General features: G+C 40.4%; 1 protein-coding gene across 1 annotated transcript in view; it reads left to right on the top strand.

The window, feature by feature from the left end:
• Positions 1-19,451, top strand: part of LRRC1 (leucine rich repeat containing 1) — a 65,210-nt gene extending 45,759 nt beyond the window's left edge. Inside the window, exons 9-14 of the mRNA XM_009333257.1 lie at positions 2,412-2,530; positions 3,541-3,624; positions 13,922-14,037; positions 14,950-15,122; positions 16,695-16,831; positions 18,707-19,451. Coding sequence (XP_009331532.1) covers positions 2,412-2,530; positions 3,541-3,624; positions 13,922-14,037; positions 14,950-15,122; positions 16,695-16,831; positions 18,707-18,865 — 788 coding nt within the window. The 3' untranslated portion in view covers positions 18,866-19,451. The remainder of the gene's footprint in view (positions 1-2,411; positions 2,531-3,540; positions 3,625-13,921; positions 14,038-14,949; positions 15,123-16,694; positions 16,832-18,706) is intronic.
• The last annotated feature ends 3,629 nt before the right edge of the window (positions 19,452-23,080 follow it).

Here is a 23,080-nt window from a genome sequence, read left to right as displayed (position 1 = left end):
CCCCTGCCTCCAAATGCTACATGAGCCTAAGAAGAGAGAAACGTTTTTCTAGAAGTTAAACTTGGGGGAGTGGGGTGACTACTGTGGGTCCTACAGTTTGGCTCGTGTGTGTTTGGTAGAGAGTTGTAGCAGCCCTCTCTGATGACCTGAGTTGGCCAGTACAGTTGTTGTACATCAGAAATGGAGCTGTACCTTTTGAAAGGCTACAGCGCATGCAGCCTGCCAGAGGGGAGCTCGTCTGTAACACCAGCTGGTGAACAAGAGGAGCTGCTGCTTCTCGAGAATCCTGTTAAATGGAGATCCTTTGCTGGGGAAGGCGATTGCAAAAGGCCAGGTCATTTCAGGCCAGGCCTAGTTTGCATGTGCGTTTTCTAACATTTTCTGGATGTAATTTTGTTACAAAGGCAAAAAAAGTTGCTGCTTATGTGAATATAATAGCTTACTTGTGTTTCGAAAATTGGGTAGGGCTACAGTACTTATTTCTTTTGTGTGATAAACTTACTATGCAAAATGGAGAAAATCTGGTATTGTGGTTGAAGTGAACCTCGCTGGCCTCTGTGGAAGCTACTGGGAAGAGCTGAGCTGATCACCGAATCATTGGTTGGATTGGTGGATCTGTAGAGCCCTCGAAGCAGGGCTCTCACCAACACCAGCAGGTCAGGTCAGCTGTAGTCATGTCTCACTAAGTCTCTAAAGCCCCTAACCAAGGCGGCTCCAGTACTCCTGGGCAGCCAGTGTCAGTGCTGTACCACCTCCCAGGGAGGAAGCTTCTTCTGATGTCCAGCTGGGACCTCCCACGCTTTGATTTGTGGCCATTGCTGTCTCACCTGCCACTGCACAGAAGAGTTTGGCTCTGTCATCTCTGTAACTGCCCTTCAAGTAGTTGTGGGCTGTTCCTAGATGCTTCCTTGGCTGCTTCTTTGCTCGAGTCAACAAAGCCAGCTCTCAGCCTCAGCTCACGTGCCCTGGTCATCTTGATAGCTTTGTACTGGACCCTCATCAGCATCTCACTTGAACTGGGGAGTCGAGGGGGGAAGACAAGGACATGAAACAGCGTGATTCTATAGGTGTGGCCTCACTGGTGCCAGTGAGGGATATAGTATAGTATAGTATAGTATACTAAACTAATATGCCAGTAGATGGGGTATAGTAACTTCCATTGATCTGCTGGCCGTAATTCTCCTAACGTAGTCCAGTCAGTAATTACTTTATTTCTGGTGAGAGCACACTGCTAGTTCATATTCAGCCTGGTGCCCACCATAAGCCCCAGGTCCTTTCTAGCAGGGCTCTTGTACAGCCCGTCAGTTGCCAGCCTGTATCAGCACACGGGGTTATTCTGCCCAGGTGCAGAGCTCTGCACTTCTCCTTGCTGAACCTCAGGTTTCTGTTTAGGTTGCTATCTTACTGTGTATCAGCCATCTCTTCATGATTTGGCATCATCAGTGAACTTGATGTGCCAGCCTATTACAGCTATTTTGGACAGTGTGGGGATGGGCAGGGAGGTGTCAGCAACTAGTTATGTCTCCTGAATTCTCTGTCTTGGGCTCTGCCTGGGTCAGCTCCGCTTTGCACCAAAGATCATTCTGATGCAAAGGAGCAGAATCATAGACTAGTTTGGGTTGGAAGGGACCTTTAAAGGTCATCTAGTCCACCCCCCCCTGCAATGACCAGGGACATCTTCAACTACATCAGGTTGCTCAGAGCCCCGTCCAGCCTGATCCTGAATGTTTCCAGGGATGGGGCATCCACCACCTCTCTGGGCAACCTGTGCCAGTGTTTCACCACCCTCAGCGTAAAAAATGTCTTCCTTATACAAGGAAGAACAAGGTGAGCTTTCTGCTGTGAAATAGTATTTTGTCCTTCCTGGGGAGAAGACCTTCAAAGAAGTTTGATTTCTCTTCTGAAAAATGAACTAGGGTTTCGTGTCTGACTAACTGGGTTCTGTATTAGGAGAAAGAAACCTTGATCCTTTTTGAGTTTGGGCTGTCACTTCAGTGCAAGCCTTTCTTACTATGGCTGAGTAGGCACAGGTGATCTTCTGAACACTCCTTTATGAATAAACACTGTATAATTGAGGAAAAAATAGATAATTTTCTCCTATTTATAGGCCTTTGGGTAGACACATCCTTGACATTTACATGGGGTACCATTAAGATTGCAACTTTAATACAATTTAATATGCTTAAATATTGAATATGGATATTTATATTGAATATGAATTCAGTGATGTTATAAACTTGCAAAAATAGTGCAAGCACCAAGTGAAGCAGTGCTTGAATTCTTTTTTTTGCCTGAAAAAATATCATTGTGTTAGAGGATTTCTAAAAGTTTTGCAGCAGAATGATCTTCTGCAGTTAAAGCAGGTATCAGAGGATACTAAGCTAAACAAATGTGTTGTTCTTTCTGTCCAGGAAAATTGAGGAGGCTCTCCATTTTGAAGGTTGATCAGAACAAACTTATTCAACTAGCGGATTCGATTGGAGACTGTGAAAGCCTTACTGAACTAGTTCTAACAGAAAACCAACTGCAGGTAAGCATGGTCATGACTGCTCAAATGGCTGGCGGTAATAAGACCTGCTGCTAAGTGCTGAATCACTTAGCTTGTAAGGTTACTCACCATTACTACTGTTAAGTAGCGAGTTTCCTTTAAATGTATCTTATTTCTAACCTGTTAAATGAATGCTGAAGATCAAGTTGTGTGTATGTAACAGTCCTCCCTTCCAAAGGCTTAAGCAATTACATATTCACTCTTGAATCTTTCATGATCAGTAAGAGAATCGGAGGACCTGGAGCGCAGGTATCATTTAGTCTGTTGTGCTTTTAATGCGGAGTTTGTGCCACGTTGCATTGTTGCCAATTTTTGCTGTACGTTATCTGGATCAGACTTGCTGGAACTGAATAGAAGCCCTGAGCACTGCAGAGCTGCTGTTGTACTGTTCCTTGCTCTGCTGATCTACTCCAGGCAGGTATTAAATATGATATGTGGTCAATTAAAATAAAATCTCAGACTTCCTTCCATTAGGTGTTTCCTTCCGTTATTTTGAAACTGCCTTCACAGGACACTGAGACTTGGAGAGTAGAAGTGTTTATAAAAATCTAGGTTTGAGCATTTCTTAAGTTAGGTTGGTGCTTGGTTCAGTTAGGAGCTTAAGCCTGTTGGAAACATGCCTCTCCAGAGGTCAGTTCATAGCACCTAAGTTAGAAGCTTGCCTCTCAATTAGCTATTTAGGGAGCATAAAGTTAGATAATGCGGACATTCTGCGTACATGCTTCTGTACACAGCTGCTGTGCATCTGTCATCTTAGTGCAGAGATAACTCATGAGTGAATTTGTATTAGAAACTGACATTCCTGGACATTTCTTCTGCAAGATAAAACCTTGGATCTCCTTTGGAAGGCCTGATAGTAACGAGGGTTAACTACACTCCAGTTTTAAAAATGGATCAGTCTATTAATTAATTTTTAAAGTGAAATAAGTTTTGTTCTGACTCTGTGAATTTACAAATTCTGTTTGCATATTACTTTGTTTTTGTTGGCACAGTCATTGCCGAAGAGCATCGGAAAACTGAAGAAGCTGAACAATTTGAATGCTGATAGAAACAAATTAACATCTTTGCCGAAAGAGGTAAGTTTTGTGCAATTAACTCTCACAGATGTGATTATACAAACAGAAAACTCTTGATTTCAGATGCCTACAAGAAGTAGCAGGCAGCTTTGATCCACTGGGTATTTTTCCCAAACTGATCACAACCAGAAACGTGTCCATTAGATCTGAACAGTGTAAATCTGCAGCTGTGGTGATTTGGTGGCTTGGAAGTGCAAAATGTGTTTGCAGTTGAACAAGAAGGCTTGGATCTAATTAGCTTGTAACTAGTAATTCCCAGTGTAGGTGTCAGGTCCAGCGCTATTTGAAGACTGGGAGTTCTGGTAGAGTGAATGCATTTAAACATCAATATGCCTCTTCTGCACGTAGCGTAAAAATACTGCCAGAGTCTTTCTCGCCTCACTCTTGTGAGCAATAGCAAAGGGAAGGTTTCATATTCTGAAAAATGATTCAGAGACTGTTTTGGCAGTCTTTTTCATTTTGGAGATCTTGGGACTACTTTTGCCTTTAAATATGAGGACCTGATGTGACCAAGATCACCGATACCTCAAATCTTACAGCTATGATCACTAGGACTTCTTGTCTATTGTAACAGTATATGGAATGAAATGAGGCTAGAATTCCTGTTGTGAAACTAAATATAACAAAGGCCTTACAAGTTTAGTTCAGCAGTAAATTCTGGAAAGAGATCAGGAGAAGCAGCATCCTGTGATTGGAGCACGGGACTGCAAGTTTGTTCTGTTTGCACTACTGTTTCTCTGTAATTTTTGTCTAAGTAGTTCTCACCCTTAATTTTCCTATCTGTTTCTAACATATGCCTCTGAGGTCATAGCTTTTGTTCACCACTTTTAGTCACTTCAGGAGCAGGAGGTGTACGTACTCAGGTGGCAGCTGATGGATGGGAATTGAGAGGAGTATCAGCTCTGGCTAGTGAGCGCACACTTCTGCTCAGGCCCGCTTGCTTACAGAGCTTGGACAGCTCGAGGAGGAGGTGTGAGGAGGAAGCAAAGTGGCTGGGAACCAGGAGATGGAGGAGACCTGATGGTCTGAAGAGGAGGGATCGAGCAGGGACAGAGGGTGCTGCTGTGGCACTGGCAGCAACAATTCCAGTGGCCCAGGTCTCAGCTGCCACGGTTGGTCATTCCGCGATAGCCCTTATTGCTCCTTTATGGATTGGCTTATAAGTGTATGTTTGGAGAAGATGAGAGTACTGCAGCTCCTCTAGCAGGACAAGTGTCTCCTCTACAGAGGTGCTGCTGGTTCTGAACAGAAAATTGCAGAGGGCGTACCCAGACAGGTTGCATAAATGCTAGCAAGAGGCAGGACCTTGGAAAAACTGTGTTTCTGGGTTGGAATGTGATGGCAATTTTGATCTTGTGCTCATTCAGCAGAAAACTTTCCATGTCTTTACAAAGAATTTAATTTAATACATTAAACAGGTGTTCTAAACTATCTATACTTGAGACTCATACAATTTTGTGTTTAGTCCACCTTTAAGCAGAATTGCTCTGAGTTTGTTATAGCGTGTAAGGTTTTACTGATACACTTTATTTCCAGATTGGCCATTAATAGTTCATGTAGCGTATAAGCACTTCTCTTAGTTAATGAAGTTCATGGTATTGGAGACGGTGCATGATGGCGAGCAGTGTGGCTTGGAAGGGATAGGAGCAGGTGAGAGGAAAAGGTTTGGCTTCAGAAGCAGGTAAAGCAGGGTGAATATGGAGTGTGTCTGTTTGGGGGGAATAACTGAGTCAAGGGCTTGGTGCAGAACAATAAAGGGATTAATGCTGAACAAGAAACTGCAGACTTGGAACCAGAAATGATTTTTCAGAGGTGGAAAGCGTTGCCCAGTCAGTGAAGGAGTTGGGGATATCCAAGGGTGAAGTGAAGAACAAGAATGTGTGTGGAGAACATTAATGCACATGAGAGAGAGGGGAGGGGACACCTGCACAAGGGGTGGGATAAAGTCAGGGATGAGTCTGTGTTTGGAGAAGGCAGGTGATGAGGAAATGGAAGGTGGTACTGGAATGAGGTAAGCTGGCGAGTTGTGGAAAGTCCAGGAAATAAAAATGGGAGAGGTTGGTTCCCAAGGAGCTTGGCAGAGAAACAGAGGAAACAGAGCTCCTTGGCATCCACTTCTTTGAAATAGAATTGTTTTTTTCCTGTAAAGGTCTCCACACCTAGGTATCTTCTTTCTCATTAGAGCAAACGCTTTTGAAATTACATTTAATGTAAGATTTCCAGAATGTTTCATTAAAGTGTGTTTTGCTCTGTGGATTTTTAAAATTCTTTTTACTTTTTATTTTTAAAGGAAGTCATACCCACCCTCTAGATTGGTGGATCTGAATTCCAGGCTGGTAATGGTAACAAATAGAAAGCATAAACAACTGATGAAATGGTTTGTCTCAAAAATACTGTTAATATGCATGTATTGCAGAACCTACCGTCTAGCTAACGAGACTTTTCAGTTTCAGTTTTTCAAGTTTCAGTTTCGATTCCTTGTGCCTAGGCTGTGCAATAAAACACTTTTCCCTCAAAGTGTTTAGATTGCCTTCTAACAATGCTGAAATGCTAGTTTCAAAAACAGAAAGAAATCTACTGCTCTCTGCTCATGTTTTGTCTGTTCCTGGAGCTGCATTTTCTTTGTGTAGTATTTTTCTTAAGGAGTAGCTTTTTGCTTTAAACCAAACGTGAACATTTCTGTAGTACAAGTTTTCTGGTTAAAATTCAGAGGAATTCGGTGAAGAGTGACATTTCATAGCTCTAAAAGAAAAATATTCTGCGTAAACAGAGTGCACAGGTATAATGAGCACTGTTTGCTGTTACGCAAAGCATCCACAGGAGCAGCTTCAGGGGTGCTGATAATGGCAAAGATCCCAATCCTGAGTTTCCCTTTGGATAACAGGGAGGAACAATTTGGTGTCATGGTGAAATGTTCAATTTCCATTTTCCTTCTCATCATTACTGACTTGGAAAAAAAATACAAAACGCATTGGTAGAGCACTTAAGGAAAACTGAAAAATGTGTCACCCTTTTTCTGTCTGTTGGAAGGTTCTGCTTGACAGTGAGAAAGCATACCATCTTTTCCATTTATTTTCATCTCAGACTGACTAATATATATTTAAAGCCAGGCACAAGCTTCTGACAGCAGTCCTTTTCAATACCCCTGCCTGCTGTGTGTTGCTTAAGATGTCTCCTGAGATAGTATGGCGAAAATTGGGGTCTCAGACCTTTGCACATCAATCAGTATTAGTACTTGTACACTGGTTCCCCCTTCACAGAAGCAGAGTCAGATGCAGAAGTAGAGTATGCACTGCAGATATTCTTGCTTGGTATCTTCCCTTCTTTTCCTTTCCCTCTTCCCGCTTTCTCTTGTTCTTTCTTTGCCTTACAGAGTGCTAGAACAGCTGTGCATTTGTGGTCTTCATCCTTATAAGAAATGGGTGTGGGACAGGCCTTTACTGGTTTCTGTTGGAGAGGGACAAAGACATAGTCTGGTAACGTGCGTACAGAAAAAATGGGACTCTACTAGGGAGAAGAGTTCATATAACAAATGTCATGTGTACTTGCTGGTGTCTCTGTCTTTCCCTCCAGAATTATTCCTGTAGCAGAGACCTTTTATAGATACGATGGCAGAAATGATGTGTCTGCTCTAATATGACTTGGTCAGATAATCTATGAGTTCTAGCCTTTTTGTGGTTGTGTGTGTGTGGGGTTTCTGTGGTTTTGGGGTTTGTTTGGGATTGTTGTTGGTTGTTTGGGTTTTTTTTTTTTGTTCGCAGTTTACTAGGAGTGGATTTTGGGTCAGCCTGTCAAACAATTACATTGCCAGATGGTTTCAATGCATACTTGTAAAACCAGTCTTTACCTTTTGGTGTTAAGATTTCTTGACTTGGGATTATTGAGGAGCTTGTATGCAAATACTCTTTCAGAGTTTCCTGGTTCAAAGGTTCTTCTGTATCTGGTGCCAATACATAAGGTAAAACGTGGAACAGCTGAATGTCTGACCAAGACTTGAGTCACTGACAGATTTCATCTTGAGTATCTCATCTTGCAGCTTGATCCCTCTCTCACTGAATTGAGTGGAGAAACAAACGTCGGCAAGAACAGAGAATGTCTAAACCTGTTCATAGTTACAAATGTTTTTCCCCTTAAACTTGAAAGACCTGCCTGGTGACTCTTTGGTATTGAAATCCCACCCTGGCACTGGAACGCTAGTGAAACTGGTGTGTTGATTTTGGCACTTGCATAAATAACCTCCTTGGAATGTTTTCCAGTTCATGTGCTTTTGTTAATGAGTCTCTACAACCTGCAGAGATCTGGTAATGTGTCCTTCCTGGCTCTGAGGTATATTGTGGCTGAGAATTATTACTACAGTAGGTAAAACTGCAGGGGTTTTTTTGGCGATAACTGTCCTTTTACATTTTTCTTATCTTTTTTTTTAAACAAGTTTGGGCTGCTTTGTTGTTTCCGGTTTTAACTTCTGATGTCCCATCTCTTCCCTCATTTGTGTAAAAGTATGTGTTTGTGTGTCTCAAAGGGGAAAAAAAGCACTAAGTAAAAATGCAGGAAAACTCGTCTTGAGTCAGAAGGCAGAGGAGCAATATTGCTGTGCTCCTCCAATACTATTCACCAGTGGTGTAGGGGGTGTTGAAGTGAGTTTGCAGAAGATTTTCCTGGCCAATTTAAAGTTAATAATAACTGAATAATAGCTAATAATAGTGAATTGGGCAGTTTCTTCCACCTCTAAATGTATTCTGTGCTTGCAATTAAAGAATTAATCTATTTTATCTGGGTCCAAGGAAAATTCTGACTTTATTTACTTTGAATCCAAACAAAATTTTGGTTATGACACCCTGGAAAAGATTTTACAATAAAATAGGAACTGTGTTTAAATTCCCAATGTATTTATCTGAGTTGTATAAGCCTAGTGAGAGTTTTTGATGCTGACAGCTGTACTGAGGGTTGAATAAAAGAGATGTGTCACTGGACTTTAACTAGTCACATTCTAAAGAATAATCATTGTAGTATTTTTCTTAATGTCATATTTTTTTTGCATTGCTGTAGTGGGTTGACCCTGGCTGGATGCTAGGCGCCCACCAAGCTGCTCTATCACTCCCCTCCTCAGCTGGACAGGGGAGAGAAACTATAACAAAAGGCTCGTGGGTTGAGATAAGGACAGGGAGAGATCACTCACCAATTACTGTCACGGGCAAAACAGTCTCGACTTGGGGAAAATGAATTTATTACCAATCAAATCAGAGTAGGATAATGAGAAATAAAACCAAATCTTAAAACACCTTCTCCTCACCCCTCCCTTCTTCCCGGGCTCAACTCCTGATTTTCTCTACCTCCTCCCCCCCAGCGGTGCAGGGGGATGGGGAATGGGGGTTGCGGTCAGTTTGTCACACGTGGTCTCTGCCGCTCCTTCCTCCTCAGGGGGAGGACTCCTCACACTCTTCCCCAGCTCCAGCGTGGGGTCCCTCCCATGGGAGACAGTCCTCCACGAACTTCTCCAACATGGGTCCTTCCCACAGGCTGCAGTTCTTCATGAACTGCTCCAGCGTGGGTCCTTTCCACGGGGTGCAGTCCTTCAGGAACAGACTGCTCCAGCGTGGGTCCCCCATGGGGGCACAAGTCCTGCCAGCAAACCCGCTCCAGCGTGGGCTCCTCTCTCCATGGGTCCACAGGTCCTGTCAGGAGTCTGCTCCAGTATGGGCTTCCCACAGGGTCACAGCCTCCTTCGGGTGCATCCACCTACTCTGGCGTGGGGTCCTCCACAGGCTGCAGGTGGATATCTGCTCCACCGTGGACCTCCATGGGCTGCAGGGGGACAGCCTGCCTCACCATGGTCTTTACCGCAGGCTGCAGGGGAATCTCTGCTCTGGTGCCTGGATAAAATCCTCCCCCTCCTTCTTCACTGACCTTGGTGTCTGCAGAGTTGTTTCTCTCACATATTCTCACTCCTCTCTGGCTGCTGTTGCCCAGCAGTTTTTTCCCTTAAATGTGTTATCACAGAGGCGCTACCACCGTTGCTGATGGGCTCAGCCTTGGTCAGCGGTGGGTCTGTTTTGGAGCCAGTGGCATTGGCTCTGTTGGATGTAGGGGAAGCCGCTAGCAGCTTCTCACAGAGGCCACCCCTGTAGCCCCCTGCTACCAAGACCTGTCCATGCAAACCCAATACAATTGCTTATACCTGTGTAAAGATGCTAACTGGTAAAGGACACCAGAATTGATTCATAGCTTTTGAGCAGTTAACAGATGCTGAGATCAAAAGATCTTACTCAACTACTGTAACTTGAAGGTCTTCTAAGTTTCCCACTTTAATTTGTGTTTTGGCTTTAGAGCACCAACAATGTGAGGATGTGCCATCGTAATGAGTGAAATTTGGTCTGTGGTGATGAATGACTGTAACTGATGGCTGGGCTCAAGAGAGGAAGCAAATGGGAGTTTTTGGGAGGGATCTAAATGGGAAGAGAGGGATGAACCTGTACACTCTTCTTGGATTTACCTCCAGAAAGCTGCAAAGGTGTCAACAGCAACTGAAAAATCAAATAGCAACCACCAGGCTATTGTAACAGAGAAGTGCAGTAAAAGTTGGGTGATCAAAAATACGCAACTGATGCAGGTGTCAAAACAACAGTCTGCAGTAGAGGAGTCATCAGAAACATCAGCAGAGAAGTGATGTGATAAGACTTACAGTTCTGGAGGACTGTTTAAGATGCACTGGCAGTGGGTATGTGGATGTAAAAAAGCAGGAGGCTGAAGTGGTGAACATTGGTCATGATCGGAATGTAGAGGGGAGTTTTGGCAGCCAAGCTGACATCCTCTCTATGTATGCCCAAGTCTTAGCGGTTTTCCAGAACAAGGAAGCTGTTAGAAAGATGAGCCTCAGACTGAGATAGAAGAAAAGAGAAAAAAATCCTCCATAAGGGTAGAGTTTTGTGTGGCACCCAGAGAGGTCCTGGTGACACTCATCCTCTGAAGCGAGTCCACTGCATGCAAATAAGCAGTTTTGTTCAGACTTTACTGTAAAATCAGTGATCTCAAAATCAGCACTTCATAGTAATGATCATTTTCTGCCTGACTGATGTGTGGGTTTTGTTTTTGTGTTTTTATCTGGGCTGACTGTACTTTGGAGATGGTGGGATGAGACAAGTGAATAACCCTTAAATTAGAGTTGCTAGAATGAAGTAATTCTCAGCAGTATGACTTAGACATGCACAACTCATTCGAGACCTTTTCCTGATGTCTAGCTCACTACAGAAGAACGTGAGGACTTCTTTAAGCCTCCAGTCTTTGGAACAGTTACTCATGTGCCTAGAACTAAGCACATGCTTGTCCCCATTAATTGAAGTCTGTGCTCAAAATGAACTGTGTGCTTAACTGTTAAATGGGCTTGTGATCTCAACTGTGTACTTGGTGCCTATGCGGTGGTTTGGCCAAGTCTGTTGTAAGCATGTGATCAAACCCTTGGAAAGCATGGCTCTTTGTCAGTTAATGACTCTCAGCCAAACCAGCGATGTTCTGATACCGTATTACTTCATGGTGGTCACAATGATGTTTTCCTTTCAGCATGCCATTTAGTGTGTGCACTTTGCCTCAGTGGTACCACTTTGTGTTTAGGTTTTCAGATGCTGGACCTGATGTCTTTCTGTACTGCTGAATGGGTGTGATCTTTTCTTGAAATGACAAAGATTTTAGGTTTTTTTTAACTGTCAGCTTGTCTTTTTTCTCTGTGATATCTCACCCGATGCTGCTTGTTAGATGCTGCCTGCATTTTCTAAAAACAGTTTCATAAAAAAAATCAGTATCTGTCTGTTATCTCCCCCCACTACCCTATTAAAAAGAAAAAAAAGTCTTCACTACCTCTGAATGAAACAAAACCTTTGAACAATTGCCTATTGACTGATAGAGCAACGTTAAAATAACTGAACTTAAAATAACTTAGGAGTTCTAACTCTCTTTGGCAGTAGAAGAATGTATGTTCTGTCTCCAATTGTTGGCATGCTCTTGTCCAGTATGGATAAAGAAAAATAAATTGAACATCTCTTGTATTTTCTTAATTGTTAGCTGCTTGGAAAATTATGGGTCAGGTAAATTGATAACCCTGTAAGTATTATTCAGTCCACAGTTCTACTGTTACCTTTCATTAAACTGCTTTAAATGCATGATGGCTCAGGCTGGCTGGTTCCACTGCTGCATTTTTCCATTGTCAAAAGTATAGAAGTTTTGGTCTCATCAGGGCTGCATGGCTTTACTTTGTTTGTTTGGCTAAACTGTTTGGATCTCCATGCTCCAAGACTGAATAACGCAAACTTCATTCACAGAAAAGCAAATACTTTGTGTACAGTTAGGGCATCACTTGCCAGCTCATCAACATTCACTAATTGTATCTCTTGCTTTTCACAGCTCCTCATGTTAGATACACCAGACACTTAGTATGTGTGTGTATATATATTTTTTTTTTCCTATATGACACTGTATTCTGTGAATGTGTCAAGGCACATTATTTTAAGAATCTATACACGCTTTAAAGCGAATAGCAGAATTATTGCATTAAGAAATGTTTGCTCGCAATTTGAGCGCTGGTTTCTAAGGGCTTTGATTCACGAGCTAAATGGCTAACAAGGTTGCTGCTCCTAGCGTACATGCAGGGCCAGGAAAGCTGATACTCTTGTGAAATAGTTGCATCTTACAGTGCAGTGATTTAAGGGAAACTATCCTAGATTTTGTTTTGTCAAGAGAATGTTGTGCTGTAACTTTGTGCTGTAAATAGCTTGTGAATCAGAAGCCTTGAGCAGCTGATCGCTGCTTTCTTCCATTAAAATGTATTTATGATACAAAGGAAGGTGAGTGGGGTATAAATGCTCCATTTGTTTGTTTTATTTTCCAAGTCACAGTTGCATCTTTTTAAAAATGGCTTTTTCCTTGGTAAATAGTGTAGGTTAAATCGACATGGTTTTTACTTTGACTAGTGGGAAAGCTTTTGTGGTATTTGTCTGTAATCTCAAACTTGGGTTTGGACTGAATTGTAGATTTTGCAAAGACAGAACTGACAGTTAACTAGAACACATAAATAATTTCAGCTCAGATTTGGGGACTCCTGACCAAGGTGTAGTGACATGTTGGCTATGTTGTGACAGAAGAACCTTCTTACATGTGTGTGACTGTAGAAGTCCTCTTATTTTTGAACTAAGATCTTTCAGTAGGTTTGTTGTCTATAGTTAGGTTCTAAGTCCGCTTACCTTGAAAGCTTCAAAAGGCGTTGGGATATTTTGCCTCTAATACTTGGAGTAAGAGAAGAAACATTTTTTTTTTCCCCTTCTCATGGTGAGTTTTGGAACTGGCAAACAAACAGCAGTACTTTTTGAAGCTCTGTATGATAAGCAAACAAAGGTAAGTTACCTTTGTGAATAGGAACAAAGTGTTACTTGAAGCAGCTTTCAAGTTGCTAAAACTAATAATCTCGGTGTTTATAAGAGTAGTAATTGCCATCTGGAACAAAAAGGTGGAATGTGTTTGGGTTTTTTTTAATCAAATGTAGAGGCTTTATTTTTCTGAAAACATGTACCTTTATTACAAAAGACAGATATTTTAAGGGTAAAACTGAAAAATCCCATCTTTTGCACCCAAAAATTAGCTTGGGAATGCATATGCTTACGTTTGGATAAATTGGTAGGGACAGAGGATATTAGATTAAATTGGCCAGTTCATATGGGAATCATCTTGTAATTAGATGCTTCTAATAAAACAGGGCATCAAAGATGTTACTCATAAAGTCTTCTACTTTTTGTGAACTCTTCATTACTCTTTGCAGACTCAGTAAATGTTGGGAGTTGATTTTGGTTTATTTAGCATTTTGCCTTGCGTAAAGCCCCATTGCACTTGCTTGTATCTAAAGTTACCGTGAGGAAAGAAAGAATTAATATGTAAAACACAGAGCCTGAAAAAGTTGAAACTTAAAGCTAGTATTTTTTGTGAGGGTTGTCTACAAAGTGACATCCGCGTGGTTACTGATCTCTTCCTGGCTTGGAAGGCTCTAAAAGGTAGGTAGAACCCAAGCTATTTGTAAAGGTATACATTATTTGCAGATACAGCTGTTCAAGAAACTGCTGCAACAGACTCGCTTCAGGTCAGGCTTCTTTTAAGCTAATACTTGTTTGCATTCTGTACCTCTGGGTGAAGTCTCTGGCAGGCATCATAACTTGAATGCGCTGTGACATATTACGTGACCCGTACTGCATGCCTTCGTTTATACTATCATACTGCAACAAAACCAGACTTTTTTTCTCTTTCCCCCTCTTCTCTACTATAGATCGGGGGCTGCTGCAGTCTTAACGTCTTTTCTGTACGTGACAACAGATTATCTCGAATTCCCTCTGAAATTTCACAAGCCACTGAACTTCATGTCCTGGATGTTGCTGGAAACAGGTAAGAGATTTTTGTATTGTCATGTTCTTTTGCTGGATTTACTTAATTCTTTCTAACAACAAAAGATACTATGTCTAAGAATGAAGTAACAAAAAAACAGTTATGACTTTTGTGTTAGCGTTACTGTTGAAATTGTCAAAGTAGTCTTCCCCCTTGGCCCAAAGTAGCATAAATTGTGTGTTGTCATGAATACGTTTTCTGGGTTGCTTTGACCTTGAGGAAAAGATAGGATTTAAAAAAAACCTCTGGATTTGTATATTACTGAATTAAAACTGAGAATCTAGGCAATTTGGTAGAGCTTCAGCTGAAACTACCAGCCTTAATGTCAAGTAACACTAATATTGAGTCTCTTATCTTAGAGATACGGTGCAAGTAATAAATAATGCCAGTCTGACCTTGTGTCTTCTCATGAATCTTAGTTCATATGCTTCAGACATCAAAATGCAAAAAGGAGTGGATTGCAGCATAAACCAGCAAATTAGTTCAGTTGCTTAGCAGGAAGTTAAATGGGAAAAAAAAAGGGGGAGAAAAAGCAAATGGCATCTCATCTATGCAATATAATTGTCTCATAGGCACTGACATATTTCTGTTCTGTATTGTGTATATATAAGGCTCCAGAGCAGAAGCAGCTGTCTGCCTTCCAGGGCATTTTACTGCAGTAGAAAAAGCTCAGCATTGTTGTCTGTTATTCACAGCTACAGAGAATTATGGTATAAAGTTAAACTGCAGGTTCTTTTTAAAAGAATGGAGTAGTTGGAGTTGATGACTACTGCAGTGCCTTCTATTAGAGGCATTAATCTCAATCCTGTTTATTTCAACTCAGGGATATATACTTACAAGTTGACTTCATGACCATCTATTAAATCTCCTAGAGATTGCCCTGACTTTTTTACTTTTGTATTTTTGAACTAGGCTGACGTATCTTCCCCTCTCACTGACTACCTTAAAGCTGAAGGCTTTGTGGTTGTCTGATAACCAGTCCCAACCTTTGCTGACGTTTCAGACTGACACAGACCCTGAAACAGGAGAAAAGATTTTAACATGTGTATTACTTCCTCAAACGTCTCCTGAGCCTGGTTGCCAAGGTAAGTGCCTAGAGTCAGTTTTTCGTTACGTATAGAAATATTTTTTTTTTCTTTTCTGTGTTGTGTGTTCCATAAAGGTTTGTAAAACATGCATAAGCTCTAATGAGCAAAGTAGCAAAGTAGCAAAGTTCTGGTTGAATTTTCACTTTTAAACTTGTTTGTTTGTTTGTTTGTTTTGTAATCATACTAGTTTTCAGAAGACTTGAAAAACATGGCTGTGAGTGTTATTGAAAACACAATGACACCAGCTACAATAAAATAAAATACAGACCTGGGTGAAGAAGACTTAATCATGTCATTATTCTGAGGCTTGCCAGTAGGCCAAGTAGTAGTGTCCATATTTGTGTACATTGATTATGCACCTTAAATACATATATATGTAGTGAAAATTGGTGGCTTTCCAGCTGCAATCTCTTTACCAGAAAAATAATTGCATAGCTAGTAATAAGTAGTAGACATTTTACTTTTTAGCAAGCTAATTTTCTTTCAAGCAAAGATGCTGTACAGTAACTTTACTACATTCTTCAACAAGTGTAGGATTGCAGTGTAAGTTGCTTTTACCTTTTGTGCTGAAACTTGCCTCTGGGTCAGGTGGAACCATAAACCCTTTTTCACTGTTGGCTGGGTTGCTGCTCCAGTAACTTCTGGATGGTTTTTGTCCTCAAGCTTTTATAGCAATGTGTGAACATTCAAGAGATTTCATCTGAGCTAATATTTAAACTTTTGCTGTAGTCACTGGAGAGCAATTTATCCCATCCAAGAATAGACTTTTAAAAGAAACCACGTGGATTCTTCTCCACTGAGTGCAAAGGGGGCCTGAGGAGAAAAGCTCAGCTGTAGATATCTGTATTGTAGATACCCAAACTTACCTAGATTAATTCCACTCTTTCAATACTTTGCAGCTGGAGCAAATAGAAAACATTAAAGCAGTAGAAATGTAGAAATGGCTCTGTTTTGTGTCAACTTCTGAATTTTAAGAATATGAATTAAGAGTTAAAATAAGTAAACGAATTAACCCCTTTAGATTTAGAGAAGATGAAGCTAGCTCAAGAAGAGTAACTGAGGTAGATTGACTTTTTCTAAAGGCCTCACTACTAGATATTAGATTTCCTCCTCTCCAAATGAATCTCATGGCTTCAAGGATAGAAGTCTTGGAATGAAGATTGTTGGATGTGTACGCCTGGCAATACTAAAAGGATGAGATCAGTAAAAGCAATGATCCTGAGTTATGGAGTGCCATTTAGGGAACTGGCTAATGTCAGATGGGAGCCATGATCCAGAAGAAAAGCATGTGTAGTGGCGAGTATATTAAATTCTATAATCAGTACTCTAAAACTGCCACAAACCTGAAACAGTCCAAATACAGAAATTTCTCATTTATACAGAAACTATTTATTGTGTGTACTTGATAACAGAAAATTAATGCAAGTTCTGTTTTCTATCAAAAAATAGAAATAGCCAGTTGTAAATCTCAGATGAGTGATTGGTTGGATATTGCAGTTATTAACAATATAGCATGTTGATATTTTAGACTTGCCGTGAATCTTTAGTTATGTTTTGCTGTCCTAACAGATAACCTACCACGGTGTGGTGCACTGGAGAGTTTAGTAAATGAAATGTCAGATGAAACATGGAACGAGCGGGCAGTGAATAGAGTCAGTGCAATTCGCTTCTTAGAAGATGAAAAAGATGAAGAGGATAATGAAATGGTATGTTTTCCAGGCCTTTGGATACCTGCAGACACTGTGACTTTAATGCAAAACTGTAAAAAGTATCTGAGCTCTCTTGCTGTAAATATTTTCACTGCAACTGCATGCTTTTTGCATATGTTTGTAGCAGAAACTGTTCATGTTGGCTGCCAAAACTTTTCATATTGACTTAAAATGCCTTTCATTTTTTTTTCTGCTGCAGGGCAGTCTTTGCTTTTTGCTTTGTTTTCCTGTGTCTGCTCAGGATGTTTTCTTTCCAGAAACAAGATAGGATCTTTCTCTGCATCTGTGAAGCTTTCCTGCCTGAAAGTATATAGGGTCTAATTTAGGATTCCAGCACTCTGGCATGTGTCTCCATTAAGTTTGCCATTGTTTGTGTCTCTAATTTCTATTTCCAATCTCTTTCTTTCTCTCTCTCTCTTTCTTCTGTTTTTTCCACCACCATTTGCATTGAAACAACCATAGTGTCCATAAACAGCAAGAATGTTGCTCATTAGTTTCCCACTTAAACAAAGGATGTGGGAACATCTGTCACTGTACTTATAAGACCTCTCCATTAAGTTGGGCTCTGCATGTCCTGAAGATCAAAATGCAATGTGATCTTTAGCTTTACTAACTTTCATTAACAATTAAAACTCTTTGTAAAGATTAAGACTGCTTCAATCAGATTTTCAGCGTGCTTCTCTGATGCTCTAAAAATTTGCTGGTGGTCCTCATTAGAGATCAGCTTGAGATACTTCAGGGCACTGTCTGGATTGTAGCACACTAGAAACATGGTCTTACTTCAAAAAGTGACTATAAAAATTCTTAGTTAGGGAAATGAACATTTAAGTTTTCAAGTAAGGTGGTTGCTTAATCCAAAGCAGCAGAAACTAAGTATGTCTGACAAGCGTGGTTCGTAGACTGATGAGGGAGTTCGGAGTGATGCTTCTTAACTGTGCTAGCCTGAGAATGTCCATACAATAACGAGGGCTCAGGTGTTAATGATAACTGTTTTCAGTCATGGTATTACAGCCTGACTTGAGACAAGAACCTTTTTAGGGGAAAAAGAAGTTTATGATCCTACTAGGGAGGAGGAAGGGCAGATTTCCAAAGCAGCCTTGACCAATTCACCCATTTATGGGTCATCAGTTCTGCTGTAATCTGCATGGTTTACATGTATACCACCGAAAAGTAATTGCATGTATATATGTATTATACTGATACATATTTGTGCAATTTTTCTTGGTGTTCTGTTGGTCTCTAATCTGGATGCTAACTGGGGTTTTTGTAAATTTTGTTTTCCTTGTAAAGGTTTCAGCACAATGATGTTAGACGTTCTTGTGTCTAAGATGGGAGAGAAACGCTCCCTCTTCTTCCTTTCAAGATATTTGTTCTCAATTGACAAGAGAACGAAACTGTGTGGTGGAGCTGGGAGGCATACAGAGCTCCACACAAACATGTATTTGACACTGTAAAGAGATCTTGTGGGATTCTTTCAAAACCAGCTGAATGTTTTTTGTCTGAAATGTGATCTTAAATCACTTGGATGGTTTTCGGGGGAAAACAGAAAAAATTCCCAACTATATTTATGAAAGAATCTTCACTTCATAACTTGTAATTGTACTTCACTTGAGTGGCTTTCAGATTAGTAGGTCAAGAGTGGAAAAAATTTGCTCCTAGACAGTTCTTAAAACCTCTTTCACTGTCTTCATAAACAAGCAGCTATGAAAATAATGTTCAACACAGAGCATCATAGTTTGAAAAGGAAAAGGGGAAAAAAAAAGAAAAAAATTGATAGCTAATATTTGGTATGTGAATGCTAGAGCCTTGAAAGCGTATGTTGTTTTTCAAAGAGACGAAGGCAAAAACACTTATTGCGCTGTTTATTTTTAGAGAACACTTCTAAGGCGAGCCACTCCACACCCTGGAGAATTAAAGAACATGAAAAAGACAGTGGAGAATTTACGGAATGATATGAATGCTGCTAAAGGACTGGATTCAAACAAAAACGAGGTCAATAATGCCATTGACAGAGTGACCACTTCTGTGTAGAGTTTCATCTCCAGGTTTTACCTCCTGTGTCTTCCCCTGCTGTTGAAATGTTCCTGTCGTCTTCTGGGACCTCACTGACCCCCTTTTTGTTTTTAACCAGAACCTGATTCATCATCTCCATATATGTGAAAAGTGCTGCCCACTGGAAGAAAGTGCCTTATTTCATCCAGGCAGTGAACCAATAATTTCCAAATTAATATTGTAATTTTAATAGTGCTAGGCTTTTTAAAGTATAATACACTACTGTACGCAGAATACAATATTTTTGTCTTAAACACAGGGGAAATAATGCTTTTCTTTTCCAGAGTGCTGGGATATCTTTTTCCCAGTGGCTGGATGTGCTGGTGAGAAAAATAGTTTTGTGGAAAATTGATACACTTTTTTATTTTTTTGGCAGCTCAGATGGTGTAAATTTTAAATTTTTGTATAGGACTTTCATAACAAAATGATGTACTTCATTTTTGAGAGAAAATTTATCTTGAGCGGTACATATTTTAGTATTTGTGGACGAGAACAAGTTTCATGGACAACTGTATTCATTCGTTTGTACCACCCATTGTGCCTTATTGTGTCTTGTATGTTATATTAGTCTTAAATATAGCAATTCTTGAGGCAAGTGAGTAGATTTAAACTTGGTCTCCTGTTTTAGATACGTTTTTCTTTTCGGACAGTAATTTGTTGGGATTTTTACAGCAGAGAACTTATATCATGGGATTTTAGGTTGTGAAGCACAAATGTTAGTTTTGTTGTAAACAGAATTAAGATTAAAATGACCAAACTGCTATTGTTTATTACATGATGCACTCACACTTTAACTTAGTTGTAATGAAACATCTTGTTTTGGATGCCGTGTTACATTGCAGATACTAGAAATTCATGCTTCCGTTGTTTTTTTAAATGTGCCATCTGTAAAATGACTTGAAAAACAGCACGATAGACTTTCAGAAGCACAGTATGAAACTAGTTTTATGTATTACACAAGAAAGCATGATTCTTTAAAGTGCTTTGGTGGTTTTATATAAATATATAAAACCATAATAAAAAAAAATCTTTAAAAGCTTCAGTAGATTTATTGTATCATTAAAATAGCAATTAAAGTGTGTATGAATTAATACGGGAATTTACTATCATTGTTACTGTGTTGCACTTCCGGTGGTCCAATGCTGATTTCAAGGTCTTATTAAATCTCTGGGTTCTGGTTTGTTTATAAAGGTAAGTATTAGCTGAGTTGAATTCAGTAAACAATAATTTTGCAAAAGGCTGGTAAAGATTGATTTTGGTGTCTCTGGGTTCTGTATGTGCCATGAACTAACAAAGACCACTAACTTGTTCAGTGCAGGGACTTGAGCAGTCTGAGTTCAGAGCAAAGATTTGACATATTTAGTGTGAGCTAATGCAATGAACCCAAATGTCAACAAAATGAAAGACCCGACACTCCATGTGTGGCTAACCACATCCCTTCTTCTGCTGAACACTTCTTCCAGTAAGCGTTGGTTGCATGAGGGTTTCTGGGAGAAGATGGGAAAGGGGGAGATCAGGGAAGTCATAATAACTTCTGTGTTAAAATTAGTAGCTGCAGTATTTGATAATTTTTGTAATTTAACTTTTTGATTTGAAGCTTTTACAAAAGGCACTGCTTTCTTTTTTATATTGAACAAGTAGGTATTGCAAGCCATCTGCAAATACTCAAATCTAACCTGGCAAAATACATTAATTTTTATGATTTCTTCTCATCCCAGAGATTCCTCATTTAAGCTTCAAGGCATGGTCTCTTTGCAGGAGCTGCTGCAGGTTGATAGGTGTTAGGTTAGTTCATGGGTAGTGCAATTTCATTCTTCCTAAGGCAGAGTTCTGCCAGTTGTTCTTGATAAGCTGCTATTAAAGTAAAACCAGAAAGAAAATGAGGTTTTGGTACAGTTGAGTCCAACTTGGGCAGAATTTTCTTTTTGAAGTGCTTACTGGGATTGACACAACAAAAGTTTAAAAATGTAGGAAACTCGGTTCTCAGAGTCTAAGTAAACCTTGGCAAACCCATTTGAGGTGAAAATGAGTTCCTAAAAAAGACAGACCAAAGCCAAAGGCAGCAAGACTCTGTGCTCTGTGGTGAAAGTTTTTCATTTGCAGGCTGTGGTTTGTTTTGTTTTTAGCGTCTGATCTCTCGAATGGTCCATATGTGTGCCATTTCATGAAGTGATTTAGGTACGCTTGTCCTCCCAACAGTGTCGGTAAGGTTCCAGATGGTTTTGACTGTATTTTATAGCCAGAAAAAGCTGATGATGTTTGTTGTGCTGAAGCCGCGTGTGTCCTTGAAAGCATGAACCCTCCCTTCCCAATCTCTGTTTGGCTCTTTTCTCTTGCTGATGCTTTGAGGAGCCTGAGCAGTGAATATAACTTTGTAAGCATAACTTTTTGGGTTTTTTTCCTCTTTAAAGTTTTTCTACTTTTTCAATTGCTTTGTAAGTCTTTTGGGGGGTGGGTCTAATGCAAGGAAAGAAACACTACAAAATTTGCATGCTGCTTTATTAGCTAAACAGGTAACCAGGGAAAAGCAATTGACCATAGTGGTGGAATGGATTTAATATTAACCTGTCAGTTACTGCATGCGAGTTCTCTTTATTGAAAGTCACAATTCCACAGTCTTACGAGAGTAGGAAAAAAAAACCCCAAACACTCTCTTGCTACCATTGTTAGTGTAGTTAGTGTACCAACAGTTTTTTCCATCCCCTGTGTGTTGCTCCAGGCTTTTTCCACAGCTTCCATATAATTTATGTGTCGAGATTATTTTTCTGGCTTACATGCCATATTTTTGATAATCAGCGTATTGTGGGAAAGTGAGTGCTGGAAACTTAGATACTGCTGTCCTTTCCAGCAAATGACTTGTTTGTGTCCAGGACAAGCTGATCAGCCTGCTTCTTGTCTAATATTAGTGCTTTACTAGGGCTGGGTGAACTGTTTTTAGCTGATTAGCTACTTAACAGGTTTCGCTACATGCTGCTCACGAATTCAGCTTTTGAGAGGAGAGTAGTGAAACCAGGAATTTAATTTTTTTAAAGTATATTCTTTAGTGTATCATTTGATCCTAGCCTGGCTGTCTGTAAATGTCTACCTCCCACTGAGACTGGAGCATACTAATTATCAGAAATGTCTAGACCTTTTGTTAATGGAGAATTCACTGCTGTTCTTTGCCTTGACTCTGGAAAATAAAATTACTTTAGTTTTTCAATTGACTTGATAAGAGTGTTTCCTATCTTCAATTTCCGTCAAACACACAAATCTGTTTCCGTGCTTAGGTTGCTGTCAAAGAAGATGAGAAAAGTGGACTGGTCTTGGCTATCAATAAGTGTTTTGGGTGTTCCCGTCCTCCTGAACCAACTGTGAAATTTTCAGAGGGACAGTGCCTTCCTCTGTCATTCTGAAGTCAGGAATATAATCAGTATTCAACCAGGTTAATGAAAAATGTGAGATTTTTCAAAGTGGAAAAGCAGATACCTGGTTTGAGGACAGCTTTGTGAGCTGCCTTGCAGGAGCCATCTTATCTCCTCTTCTGGTGGATGTTGGAGAGACTATGCGTTCTATCGCCTTTTGTATGGTTCTTGTGGCAACGGGACGGCCAGTCTTGGGTTCTGCCAGAGCAGAGGGCTTTGAGAGGCTCGCTGCGTGTGGCTGGACTGTACCTTGCCTAACTTCAGGAGCAACGGTTCATGGCAGTCTGGTTTTGAATTTGTAACTTGTTCAGCGTGTCCTTCTTTACACTGATGTTGTTAGTCTATTAACACTGAGATCTTGAGAAGTAGCTTATCTTTATACAGGAGAGGTGCTCTCCTGAAAAGTACAGCGTCAGTATTGTCCGTGGGAAAGGACTCTGTGGCTCCTCAGTGATGTTTCAGAGAACGGATTTAGAAGTTGTTCAGCGTGTCCTTCTTTACACTGATGTTGTTAGTCTATTAACACTGAGATCTTGAGAAGTAGCTTATCTTTATACAGGAGAGGTGCTCTCCTGAAAAGTACAGCGTCAGTATTGTCCGTGGGAAAGGACTCTGTGGCTCCTCAGTGATGTTTCAGAGAACGGATTTAGAAGTTGTCTGAGCAGTCAGGGATCAGGTTAGGAAAGCTAAAGCCCTGATAGAATTAAATCTGGCCAGGGACATCAAGGGCAACAAGAAAAGAGTCTATAGGTACATCGGGGATAAAAGGAAGACGAGGGAAAATGTGGGC

The sequence above is a fragment of the Pygoscelis adeliae genome, unplaced genomic scaffold (assembly GCF_000699105.1).
Source record: "Pygoscelis adeliae isolate BGI_AS28 unplaced genomic scaffold, ASM69910v1 Scaffold57, whole genome shotgun sequence".
NCBI lineage: Eukaryota > Metazoa > Chordata > Aves > Sphenisciformes > Spheniscidae > Pygoscelis > Pygoscelis adeliae.
The sequence above is the reverse complement of the archived record's forward strand: the minus strand, read 5'-3'. Positions and strand labels throughout refer to the sequence as shown.